Raw genomic sequence first — 12,589 nt, forward strand, 5'->3', positions numbered from 1 at the left:
GCATTCAGGCAGATGCAGTTTGCTGATACCTCCTTTCCCAATCTCTCCCGCTTCTCTCGCTGGTCCCAGAGCTGCGCATCAAGCGGCAGAACTCCTCTGACAGCATCTCCAGCCTCAACAGCATCACCAGCCACTCCAGCATCGGCAGCAGCAAGGATGCTGACGCCAAGAAGAAGAAGAAGAAGAGCTGGGTGTGTTGGATGGGGCACTGACAGGAGGAGTGGGGCTTGGGGAGCCACTGGCAGGGTCCGGCTGGGGTCAGCCTCATGAGCCAGCGGTTCTTGGCGTACCTTGGCATTGTGGTGCTGGTCCCCTCTGTCCCTGGGGGACAGCACTGTTGAGGAGCATGTGGCCACCATGGATTTATGTTGTGACATGTTGGCTGGGACTTCTCCAGCCCCTCTGAGAGTTTTCCAGCCCTGGTCCTGCACGTCTGCTCCCTTTGTTTCTTACCCACACGTCTCCCTTCTGCCCACTCAGGTTCTGGCAGCTTGGGGGGCCAGACAGCTTGGCCAGGCAGCCCCTTCCCTGTGCCAGGCAGCTCTGAGCTGGACGCGTGATTAAGTCTTGCTTTGTTTTGTTTCTCTCCCCCTATGCTGACCTCAACTTTTTTTTTCCAGGTGTACGAGGTAAGTCCTACGCTGTCCCCTCCACCCCATGCTGTGCCCGGCCAGGGCCCTCGCTCCATTTTGTGGGACAGTGCTCATAACACTACCCATCCCATCCATCCCACCGGCACTAACTCCCAGCACGGGCCATCCCGGGGCCCCCAGCCGGGCTGCACGCACCGTGGCTACTTCTTTGACGTTAAGGCCAAAATATGCACCCACGTGGAGGGGCTGAAGTGCCCCTGGTGGCCCTGAGGCAGCAGGAAGGGCTTGGATGGGGACCTGTCCCACAGATGGGGACAATCCCCTTCTTGCCTGGGGAAGGCAGGCATTCTCCTGACTCCCGGTAGCCAGACCTTTTGGGATGGGGACCTCACTGCAGCCATGCCTGTGGCATCAGGGCGTGGTGCTGCCATCTCTGCATGGCCAGCGCTGGCCTGATATGGCCTCAAGTGGCTCTGTCCCTGTTGGGACCCATGTGGGTCCCAGTGCTCCTCTGTTCTCCTGCCATCAGCAGAGCCTGACACCTACCTGTTTGGTTTTTCTATGCTGAAATGCAATGGTTTTGGTTTTGTGGACATCCTAGCCCAGCCTGCCTGGCATCTGTGGGAGTTGGGCTGGATCCTGCCCATTCTCCATCCCCTCTTCCCCCCACCTCCCCTTGGAGCAGGCTCTGGCCCTCCAGGGGACACGGTGTGAGCCTGGGGTGCCCGTCCTGCTGGTCTCCCGCAGGCTGGTGGTGCATAAGTGGGACCCAGGCCCGGTTTGGCCCCTGCAGTGTCCATCTGTCTTCCCTGGCCTCGGCACGCCGCTCACCTGCCCGCTGCTCTCTGTGTGCTGTGTGCATGCTGCATGCCCGGCTGGGACCCCGGTGACACCTCGCGGGGGGCTGGCTGGCCCTCTGCGCCTCCAGGAGGAACCCCACAGGGCAGAGGAGGGTTTGGGGCTGAAATTGTCCCCTTGCACCAGGACCCCAGCTCTGTGGTGGCTGGAGGGAGGGGATGTCCCCCTGAATGCCACTTGCTGGGGTGGCTGTGGTGGGGTGAGTGTGCAGATGGAGTCGGCCCTTCCCGATGCACCAGGGACCTGGTGCGGTGCCTGAACACCCCAGGGTGGGTGCTGGGGAAGGAGGACTGGGGGGATCCTGACTGGTATGAGGATTCTTTGGCCTCATCCAGGCTGGGGCTGGAGCGTTGCACAAAGGGCCGTGCACCCCCATCCGCCAGCTGTGCCAGCAGAGCTGGGTCAAGCCGGAGCCTTCCCCGGGGCAGTGTTGGGGCACAGTCCTGCCTCGGTGATGGAGATGGTGTTACTGGTCCCAACTCAGACTGCGGATCCTGGGCAGCTGGGGGCCCTGGGGCAGGACTGGGTCTGGTCTCTGCTTGCAAGGCTGCACTGTTGGGCTGTCCCTAACAAGAGCATTTCTGTCTTCTGTAGCTACGCAGCTCCTTCAACAAGGCCTTCAGCATCAAGAAGGGACCCAAATCAGCCTCCTCCTACTCGGATATTGAGGAGATCGCCACGCCGGACTCTTCGGCCCCCTCCTCCCCCAAGCTGCAGCATGGCTCCACAGAGACTGCCTCTCCTTCCATCAAATCCTCCACGTCCTCCTCCGTCGGCATCGACACAGCTGAGTACGTGGGGCCTGGGTGGGTGGCATGGAGTGGGGAGGGCTGGTCATGGGGGCTGCAGGCTTCTGCCCTGGATGTGTGCGAGACTTGATCTGTCCTTTGGCCCAGGCTCTTCCAGGCCCACAGCGAGGGCGAGCCGGAGAAGAAGGAGGTGTCAGAGCTGCGGTCAGAGCTGTGGGAGAAGGAGATGAAGCTGACGGATATCCGCCTGGAGGCCCTCAACTCAGCCCACCAGCTGGAGCAGCTGCGGGAGACCATGCACAATATGCAGGTGAGGACCACTGCCAGAAGCCCATCCGGCTCTGAACACCAGGGTGGCCACAGTCCCTGTGCCCCCACAGCCGTGCTGGCGCCCTGGGATGCTGCCGGCATCCAGCTCCTCACCCCGTTCTCCCCCAGCTGGAGGTGGATCTCCTGAAGGCCGAGAACGACCGGCTCAAAGTGGCTCCAGGGCCCTCGGCAGTGCCAGGTTCCGTTCCCGGCCACATCACAAGCACATCCGCCTCCTCTTCACCGCGGCGTTCCCTGGGTCTCACCCTTGGCCATGCCTTCAGCCCCAGCCTGGGGGACACAGGTAGGGGTGATGGAGCTGCTGGCAGATGGGGAAGGGTTGGGACAGAGACGTGTGTGTGGTGGGAACGTGCTGCTGCTCACGTGGGGGCAGCTGTGCACGGGGATCTGTTGTGCTGCTGGAGCCGTGATCTGCCACGGCAGGATTTGGCTCAGGCTGGGCATGGTCAGGCCTGGTGGCTCGGCTCTCCCAGCTGACACAGCCTCACTGCTCTGTCCCTAGATGTGTCCCCCATGGACGCCGTCAGCGCTGGCACCCAGAAGGATGAGCTGATGCTGCGGATTGTGGTGCGCATGCCACCCCAGCACATCATCAAGGGGGTAAGTGTGGACTGTATGGGGAGCCTGACCTGCCCCAGTGCCATGGCCCTGGATGAGGGGCAGAGGACACCTGTCCAGGGCTGGGTATGGTGTTCCAACCTGCACACCTCTGCCATGGCTCCTAGGACCTCAAGCAGCAGGAGTTTTTCCTGGGCTGGACCAAGGTGAGCGGGAAGGTGGACTGGAAGATGCTGGATGAGGCTGTCTGCCAGGTCTTCAAGGTAGGAACAGGAGGATCTCGCTTTTGAGAGCCATCCTTTTACAGTGCTCCGCCACGCCTGATGCGCTTTGGCCCACGTCCTTACCGGGGTCTCCTGGAGCTGCTGAGCACCACTTGCTCCTTGCCAGCCCTCAAGGGGACTGACAGCCCTGTCCTCGTCCTCGTAGGATTACATCACCAAGATGGATCCTGCTTCCACGCTGGGGCTCAGCACCGAGTCTGTCTATGGCTACAGCATCAGCCACATCAAGCGGATCCTGGACACAGAGCCACCAGAGCTGCCACTGTGCCGCCGGGGCCTGACCAGCATCGTTGTGACACTCAAAGGTCAGTGTGGCAGAGAGGCTCCGTCGCTGTCCCATCTTCCCTCTGTTGTGGGGCATGAGCGGGACCCTTAGCCCTCCTCTGCGTGCAGGCTTGAAGGAGAAATGCGTGGACAGCCTGGTGTTCGAGACACTCATCCCCAAGCCCATGATGCAGCATTACATCAGCCTCCTGCTGAAGCACCGGCGGCTCATCCTCTCGGGACCCAGCGGCACGGGCAAAACCTACCTGACCAACCGCCTGGCCGAGTACCTGGTGGAGCGCTCAGGTCGGGATGTCACCGAGGGCATCGTCAGCACCTTCAACATGCACCAGCAGTCCTGCAAGGTGAGGGCACGCAGCAGCCCAGGACACTGTCCCTGTGGGCACTGGTGCTGTGGTCCCTGTTGGCAGCCATGCCACAGCCCCACACATAACACCCGGCCTGTTTGTTGCAGGACCTGCAGCTGTATCTCTCCAACCTGGCCAACCAGATCGACCGGGAGACGGGCACAGCGGACGTGCCGCTGGTGATCCTCCTGGATGACCTCAGCGAGGCGGGTTCCATCAGTGAGCTCGTCAACGGTGCACTCACCTGCAAGTACCACAAATGGTGAGAGTCCCACTGCACCCTCCTCCGGCGCAGTCTCCCGGGCACACGCGTGCTCTCCGCTGCTCTCACCAAGACCCCTGGGCTTGTGGAGATGAGCCTGCACGGCTGTGCATGTCTGCTGTGCTCAGATCAGCTCTGCCGTGGGCAGGGGTGATACAGCGTGCTTTTTCTCATGGATATTGTCTCTCTCTGTTGCTCACTCAGCCCCTACATCATTGGGACCACCAACCAGCCTGTGAAGATGACCCCAAACCATGGCCTCCATCTCAGCTTCAGGTGAGAACCATACATCCCTGGGGACCATCCCGTGGGCTTTGGCGGGGATAGAGGCCATCACTCCTGCCCCTGGGCAATTCTGTGGACACATCCTGTGATAGGGGACCCTGATGAGGACCAAGCCCCAGGCCTGTCTCTGCCATCCCAGAAGGACCTGATACCCCAGCCTTGGGCACATGCAGTGTGGGGGTGCTAGGAGGCTCCGCTGAGGGTGCTGGGGAACAAGGCAGCTTGTGTGGAGACCCAGCCCTGAACACCTGAGTCTTTCCCCCAGGATGCTGACCTTCTCGAACAACGTGGAGCCGGCCAACGGCTTCCTGGTGCGCTACCTGCGGCGGAAGCTGCTGGAGTCGGACACGGACATCAACGCCAACAAGGAGGAGCTGCTGCGTGTGCTGGACTGGGTCCCCAAGCTTTGGTACCACTTGCACACCTTCCTGGAGAAACACAGCACCTCCGACTTCCTCATAGGTACGGCCTTGCCTTGCCCTCCTCTACCTCGCACTGCCAGGAGCTGCGGGAGCCCCTGGGGACCTACGCAACCCTGTCACCCAGCCCTACACAACCAAAACGCACAGGCGATGCACACAAGTATTGCCCTTCCCTGGGTGGCACTTGTTCCTGTGCCGGGTGGGAGCTGTCACCATGGCGTCAGGCAAGGCTGCCCGTCTTACTGGCACCCTTCCTTGGGCACGGAGGAGCCGTGTTTTCCCAGGCAGGTCTCAGTTTGCCTCACCGTGCTTTTGGGGGATAGATCGAACATAGCAGCCTTGTTCCTTGCCCGGGAGCTTGCTTGTCAGGCAGGTGCTGCCCGGGCACTGCTCCCAGAAGGTGGTCGAGCCCAGGGCACCCTGCACAGCCAGGCTTGGTGGCCGTGGTGCTGGTGCTGCCACAGGGCTAGTGACTGGAGTAGGGGGACCCAGCTCCCATTTTTGCTCTCTGCCTTTCCCCTGCAGGTCCCTGCTTCTTCCTGTCCTGCCCCGTTGGAATTGAGGATTTCCGAACCTGGTTCATTGACCTGTGGAACAACTCCATCATCCCTTACCTGCAGGAGGGGGCAAAAGATGGGCTCAAGGTACACAGAGCTGCCTGGCACATGGGGACGCAAGCCAGTGGTGCTTGGGGACATGCTGATGCAGCAGTCTAACGGGGCAGGGAAAGGGCAGGTGCTGGGATTTTGGGCACAGGTGGCATCTCTGTCAGTCCCTGCCCTGCATCTGCAGTGGGTCAAAGCACTGTCCTGGGGGGTTCGGGGTGCCATGTCACCGCCTCTGGCATGTGCTGAGGAGGCGGCTGCCACTCGCTCCCTGCCTGCAGGTCCACGGGCAGAAGGCAGCCTGGGAGGACCCCGTGGAGTGGGTGCGGGACACCCTGCCCTGGCCATCAGCGCAGCAGGACCAGTCCAAGCTGTACCACCTGCCTCCACCCACCATCGGGCCCCACAGCACCGTTTCCCCTCCCGAGGAACGCACCGTCAAAGACACGACGCCCAGCTCCCTGGACTCGGACCCTCTGGTACGGCCTTGCTGTGCCGGGCACTGGGAGGTGGGCTGGATGGCGCTGGTGGAGCAGGGAGGGCAGGGTGGAGCTGTGCTTTGCTTTCCCAGTCACTTTCCAGCGTAAAAATAACCCTGACTTGGGGATGCAGAAACATTTTGCGCTCCTGGGAGGAGCGTTGGATGCAGGACGGCAGCACTGGCAGGCAGGCCAGTGGCATCTTGTGATGTGCCAGCGAATGGGCATGGTGTGGTGCTCCACGAGGCGTCATGTCACATTCACAGCCGCAGGCAGGCACACGCAAACGGAAGCTTGCACATACATGTCCCGGTGCGTCACCCGGAGTGGCTGCTAGCAGACAGCAGGCTGCTACAGATGATGCCAGCTGATGCGCCAGGGCCTGTCCCCCTGCACTGCTTTGGCATGCTCAGCCTTGAGCGTCCCCGCTGTGCCCAAGGCCAGGTCCTGGTGACAGGGAGGGATTTTGCAGGATCTCTGGGCTGAGGAGCTTCTTAGGGTGGCTTGTTGGTACGGGAGGGCAAGGAGGGCCAAGTGCCCTTGGCTTCCCCGGGGCGTCTGTGGACTCTCATCCCCCTCGGGCTTGATGCCTCACTCCTCTCCCTGTAGATGGCCATGCTGCTGAAGCTCCAGGAAGCTGCCAACTACATCGAGTCTCCGGACCGCGAGACCATGGTGGATCCCGACCTGCAGTCGACTCTGTGAGGCCTGGACATGCCGGCCCAGGTGGAGGGGAGCCGCCGCCAGCCACCGCTCCTGCCGGGCTGCTCTCCCTTTCCTTTGGTATCCCGGAGTGCGGGGCTGGCGAGCGAGCGGAGACGAGCGGGGCTCCGGCGCGTCCCAGCGGAGCGTGGGGAAGCTCGGCTCATCTGTGGGAGAGCGCGAGGTGTCGTCTCCCCTCCTGACCTTGGGGGTAGGAGAATCCTGGTTTCTTTCTTCGTTTTTTCTGTCTCTATTGCAAACTCTCGGGCTCTGGGGCCAGGGCAACTGATGCGGCTGAGCCCCCGCTCCCGGGAGCTGCAGGAAGGCCCCTGCGCGGGGCAGGGACCCCGCGGGAGCCACCTGTGCCGAAGCTGGGGGTCACGGGAGGAGCATGTGGCCGCAGGACGAGAGCGCGGGCGCGAGGGTCTGCAGCTCCCTCTCCACCCAGCCAGGCAGCGCTGAGGGCAGGTGACGAGGGACCTGCTGCTGCGGGACGTGCCTGCCTTGCGCTGGCCCAGGGGAGTGCGGCTCTCGCCGCTGTCTTTGTACGTTCCCCGTTTCACCTGCATGGCAGCCACTGCGACCAGGACAGCCCAATAAACACTCCTTCGGTTATTTTATGTTGTTTTCCCCTTCCCATTTTCCTTTGGCTGAGTCCAGACTTTGCTTTGGTCCCTTTCTTGTTCAGGTTCTTTGCTCGCCTGGCCTGGAGCCTGTGGCCCGGTGCCCATGGCTTCCCTGTAAGCAGCTCCCTTTCCCTTTGGTTTCTTTTGCAGCTGTTGGTTCCACCACTCAGACCACCTCTGTCACAAAACTGGTGCTCACTGGACAATCTCCAGTCCCTGAACCCACCTCCCAGGGCCTCACAGCTTGGCTGAGAGGGGACTTGGCAGCCAGGGGCAGCGGGGTGCTCCCAGAGCAGCCCCTTGCCTGGTGGCACCCCCTCCCCAAAACCCCAAGGCAGAATCTGGCCCTGGGGCTGGGGTCTCCTACCAGGCCAGGCTGCCATGGCTCATCTCCCCAGGGTACCCGGCACTGGCCGAGGCCGGGGCAGGTCGCTGGTGCCCCAGGCAGCCGGACGCCTGCCCTGCCCCCTTAGTGCTGGGGGGCCTGCCCTAGCCCCTGCCCCCTCACTGCTGTGGGGTGGTGAGTGGTGCCTGGGGGTACCCCCCCTACCGCTGGCTCCCCAAGGCCCTGTGCCTTCCTGCGCCCCTGGGGCCTGGCAGGGTCTGGCTGTGCCCCGTGTCGGTGTTCTGGGGACACCTGGGGCGGCCGTGTGTCCTCTTGGCCCTACTGTGCAGTGTCACAGGCAATGCTCCTGGCATGGAGGGCATCAGCCCTGGTGCTGCCACGGTGCCTTAGTCCCTGCCGTGTGGGAAGGGGGCACGCGGGGCTTGGGCTGGCACTGTCGCAGCCTGCTGTAGCTGCAGCATCCCACGACTGTCCCCAAAGTGGGCTCGGCTGGGAGGGGAGGGGGGTGCTGGCACTGGCCTGAGCATGGCCGGGCTGGGGCAGCCGCCTGCACCACCTCTCACTTGCCTGTCCCCTGGCACAACGGTGGGGGAGCTCGGCCGGGCCAGCACCTCCCTCCCCGTACCCAGCTCGGCTCTGAGCCCCGCTGCTGCCTTCTGCCATGGTCCAGCTCAGCTCCCGCCCTCGGCCGGGGCCCTGGAGAGCCTTGCGGGGAGAGGTGACCCCAGAGCCGGCTCTGCCGAGCCTGTCCTTTCCCCAGCCCCACCAGGCTGGGGCCTGGGCAGCCTCAGCGCCCTGTGCTGTGGCTGGTGGGGCCTTCAGGGACACCTCGCAACCCCCCAAAACGGGCATCTCCTCCAAGGCCCGGCCTTGCCGCCGGTGCCCCTCGGAGGCGACCGCCACCTCTGCCCTTGGTGCTCTCTCAGCCGGTGCGTCGCGTCTCGCCTCGCCGGCCGGCGCGTCCCAGTGCACATGGTGCTCACTTCGTCTGTCCGACAGCTTCCCTGCCGTCTCCCCGCTGCCACCTGGGGCCAGCCAGCCCGGCCCCTTTGCACAGGGATGTCCCTCCCCACACTGGCTTGGACGCTAGGGCTTTCTGTTCACCTTCTCTTGTGTTGCCGCCGTCGGCCAAGAGCTCTCTGTAAATAGATCTGTAGTGGAATGCCCTGCGTGAGTTGGTGGGGCCCAGCCCTCCGCCCCCTTCCCTTCCCTTTTTTTTTTTTTTTTTTTTTTTTTTTTTTTTGGTACTCTGTGATAACTGTGCCGTGCTGACTTCTTTTCTGATTGTACGAGACACCGGCTCAGCAGCTGCTCGAGGCTGGCGGTGGGGGACCCAACTGTCCCCTCCAGCCCCTCTCGCCCCCCCTCGGGGTTCCGGCGCCCAGGGCAAGACGGGGCACGATGCACCTTTGGGGGCTGCCCCGTGCCCGGGTGCTCTGAGCAGTCCCGTGGGTGGGGAGGGCTTGCGCCCCCCTCTCGCTTCACGCGGCCTGCAGGCAGCCTGGCCTGGGCCTGGCTTTCTTTTCTGACACCCCTCCCCAAGAGCCACCACAATGTCGACCAAATTGTCCCTGTCACGGGCTTGCTTAGGACTGGGTGTCCCCCAGCCTGTTTCCCGGGGGTTTGCCCCATCTTTTCCCGGGGGCTTGTCCCATCCTTCCCATCCTTTCCCGGTGTGGGGCTGCCCCTTGCCTATAACCTCAGCCGAGACGTGCTGGCAGCAAGCGGCACGCTGTGGTGTAAATCAGGAGGAATCCCCGAGGGGAAGGGTGAGAGCGATGGCCTTGAGATGACACGTGGTGGTGGTGGCTTTCCCACCTGGAGGGGACAGGCCCTGATGGGTTCCTCCTGGCTTACACCAAGCACCCCGTGTCCCCAGGAGGGGCAGCTGGGTGGCCTGGGGACCGGGCGTCCCCCCTGTGCCAGTGTCTGTGGGCTCAGCCCCTCTGTCCCCAGCGGGACGGGTCCAAGGGTTGCACTAACTCATCCTCCTGCCACCCCCACCAAGGGTGCCGGTGACGCCCAAAGGCTCCTGTCACCCCCCCAGGGTGCCTGTCACCCCCAAAGGTGCCTGTTGCCCCTACGGGTACCCGTCACCCCCAAAGGTGCCTGTTACTCCGTAGGAGCTGGTTGCCCCCAAAGGTGCCTGTGACTCCCAAAGGAACCTGTCACCCCCCAAGGGTGCCTGTCACCTCCAAAGGTATCTGCTGCCCCCCCAGGGTGCCTGTCACCCCCCAAGGGTGTCTGTGACCCCCAAAGGAGTCTGTCACCCCCCAAGGGTGCCTGTCACCTCCAAAGGTGCTGGTTGCCCCCAAAGGTGCCCGTGGCCCCCGGGAGCCCTCCCGAGGGGCTGGAGCTGGGCCATGCCAGCGCCTCACCCTCCTGCCCCTCGAGCTGCTGCCACCCGGTGGCCTGAACCTTACAATTTTAGCTTTTTTCTATTAAAAACAAACAACCTTTTTTTAATTAAATAAAAGACGAAATGGACAAATTCCTGTTTTAGATGATCTGTGTAATTGACTGGGTTTTGTGTTTCTTAACTGCATGGTATTCCTGCCGAGGGGTTTTATAGCACTTTTTAAATTTCTCTTTAAGATTTTGGTCCAGATTTCTACTGCTCTCGCCTGTCTGTCTTTGCTTTTTCCTTGCCTCCTCCAACTTTGTAAACTCGCTCCATTTTATACCTGATGTTGAGACCCAACCCCACGTTGTACATAGCTGCGGGAACAATCATAGGGAACAAACACCATCTGGACTCTTTCCACGATTCGTTGTTTTTACTTAAAAGAAATTTTAAAAGAAGTATAAAAGGAAGCCAGGAAAAGGCTTGAGGATATTACGAAAGACAGAAACAAATCCAGCCCTGCGCCAAGTCAGCTCCTGCTGCCCGCACCAACCGGCATGTCTCTTCTCGGTCGTCTGTCTAACACCATTGGATTCAATAAAGTTATCTCCTGTACCGCCTGGCTGCTGGTCCTGTGTCCGGGCGACCGCGGGCCCGTCCCTGCGCGGGCAGGGGTGGGACAGTTGAGCTGTGACAGCCGCGCATCTGCCCCTGTCCTCAGGGGTCTCCCTCCTGCACAACCCGGGGAGGGGGGCTTTGGGGGAACGCTCCCGGTTTGAAATCTTGGCTGTTCCGCAAGATGCTGGGAATGGTTTTATCGGCTGGGGACGCCTCTCCCAAGATCATGCTCCTGTTAAGTCTGGAGCGAGCAGAAACGCTGCTGGGTTGGAATCCTGGCAGTTCTGCAAGACGCTGGGAGCGGGAGCTGCCTCCCCGGGGGCAGGAGGGCCGGATCCGAGCTGGAGCGCGCAGGGAGCAGTGGGGGGGCTTGGGGCCGGTGGGCCCCTTTCGCCTCGCCAGGGCTGGTCCCCGTGCCCCCTTTGAAGGGGCCACAGTGGTGACAGATGCCACCCCACATCTCCAGGACAGGGGGACAGATGTGGGACAGTGTCCTTCAAGCAGCGGTGGGGTCGGCAGGGCGCGGGGGTGAGGACGGGGCTGCAGATACCAGCTGAGGGGAAGGGAGATCCCGGTCCTCCCCGGGGCGGCTTGGAAGCTATTTTCCACTCCAGAGAGCGATGCTGGAGCAGGGACAGATGCTCCAGGAGCCATTAATTAATCACAGGATGGTGACGAGTTGTAACAGGCTGCAGTGGCAAAGGCAAGGCCAGGAGAGGGCACTTCCCGTCTCCTATCCAGAGAGTGAGTTCAAGTAAGTTCATTATCGGGTGGGTGCAATCCTGAACGTGGAGATGGGACTGGTTTTGGGGAGCCACAGCCCTTCATCTGCAGAGATGTGACAAGTGGATGCTCCGAAGCCTCTGCTCGCTCTGTGACCCTGTGTGGGCAGGACAAGCAGGCAGGAGGGCAGGAGAGCAGGCAGCAGAAGGGTCCCATCCTGGCCCCGACGGATGGTGGCCCCACGGGGTTTTCCAGCCTGAGAGCCACGGCGCAGAGCCAGCAGGGCCACAGGAACCTGTCCCCAGGCACAGGGGGACGCAGAAGGACCCCACCGTGCAGCAGAGACGATGCTGACGTTTCCATTTCAGCCGGACACCTGCGTTTGGGAAAACTCATCTGTGTGTTTCAGGGGTGACAGGCAGGGGAGGCTCCCCTCGGTTTGGGCTCGGCGCCGTGGTGGGGACGTGGCCCCTGTGCAGGGTCCCTTCCCCTGCCCTCAGCAGCTGCTGGGAGCTCGTGGGTGTCTCTGAGGTGCGGGGTGGCTGGCGGAGGGCTGGAGCGGGGGTGAGCAGCTCCTGGGTTCTCTGGGGGCCCGTCTGTCCTGGCTGCTGCCCCCATGTGCCCCAAGTGGCCGGGGGACACGGGGATCCCCCAGCAGAGAAAGGGAACTGCAGAGCACCCTGCCCTCACGCAGGGCACAGGGACCCCAGTAGCACCGGGACACGTTGGGTACAGCCACCGTGTGCGTAACCCCGTGTGTAACCCCAGCCGTCGGGCACAGCACCCCTCGGGCACCGCTCCTGCCCGCGGCAGCAGCACCCAGTCGTGGGGCAGCAGCACCCAGCGGCTCCTCCCAGGGTGACCCCCAGCCTTTGTGCCAGCAGCACCTCCCTCCCCGGGGAAACGCAGCCCTTCCTCAGAGACCTACAGAATGGCCTGGGTTGGAAGGGACCTTCAAAGACCACCCAGTTCACTCCCTGCCCCCCACCATGGGCAAGGACATCTTCTGCCAGGCCAGGCTGGCCAAAGCCCCGTCCAACCTGGCCTTGAACCCTCCAGGGATGGGGCAGCCACAGCTTCTCTGGGCACCCTGTTCAGCACCTCACCGCCCTCAGCGTACATTTCTTCCTTATGCACAATCTCCCCCTACCCTCCTCCAGTTTAAAACTGTTG

General features: G+C 62.4%; 1 protein-coding gene across 6 annotated transcripts in view; it reads left to right on the forward strand.

Moving 5' to 3' along the window:
• NAV1 (neuron navigator 1) overlaps positions 1-10,689 on the forward strand; it is a 78,713-nt gene extending 68,024 nt beyond the window's left edge. For all 6 annotated transcript variants that reach the window (XM_074564175.1, XM_074564169.1, XM_074564170.1 and 3 more), the window contains 14 exons: positions 70-191; positions 2,046-2,242; positions 2,348-2,510; positions 2,639-2,813; positions 3,033-3,130; positions 3,256-3,351; positions 3,518-3,677; positions 3,766-4,001; positions 4,112-4,266; positions 4,471-4,542; positions 4,817-5,013; positions 5,499-5,617; positions 5,860-6,057; positions 6,667-10,689. In XM_074564175.1, coding sequence (XP_074420276.1) covers positions 70-191; positions 2,046-2,242; positions 2,348-2,510; positions 2,639-2,813; positions 3,033-3,130; positions 3,256-3,351; positions 3,518-3,677; positions 3,766-4,001; positions 4,112-4,266; positions 4,471-4,542; positions 4,817-5,013; positions 5,499-5,617; positions 5,860-6,057; positions 6,667-6,762 — 2,084 coding nt within the window. In that variant the 3' untranslated portion in view covers positions 6,763-10,689. The remainder of the gene's footprint in view (positions 1-69; positions 192-2,045; positions 2,243-2,347; positions 2,511-2,638; positions 2,814-3,032; positions 3,131-3,255; positions 3,352-3,517; positions 3,678-3,765; positions 4,002-4,111; positions 4,267-4,470; positions 4,543-4,816; positions 5,014-5,498; positions 5,618-5,859; positions 6,058-6,666) is intronic.
• Positions 10,690-12,589: the final 1,900 nt, after the last annotated feature.

Source organism: Larus michahellis, chromosome 21 (assembly GCF_964199755.1).
Source record: "Larus michahellis chromosome 21, bLarMic1.1, whole genome shotgun sequence".
Classification (NCBI taxonomy): Eukaryota; Metazoa; Chordata; class Aves; order Charadriiformes; family Laridae; genus Larus; species Larus michahellis.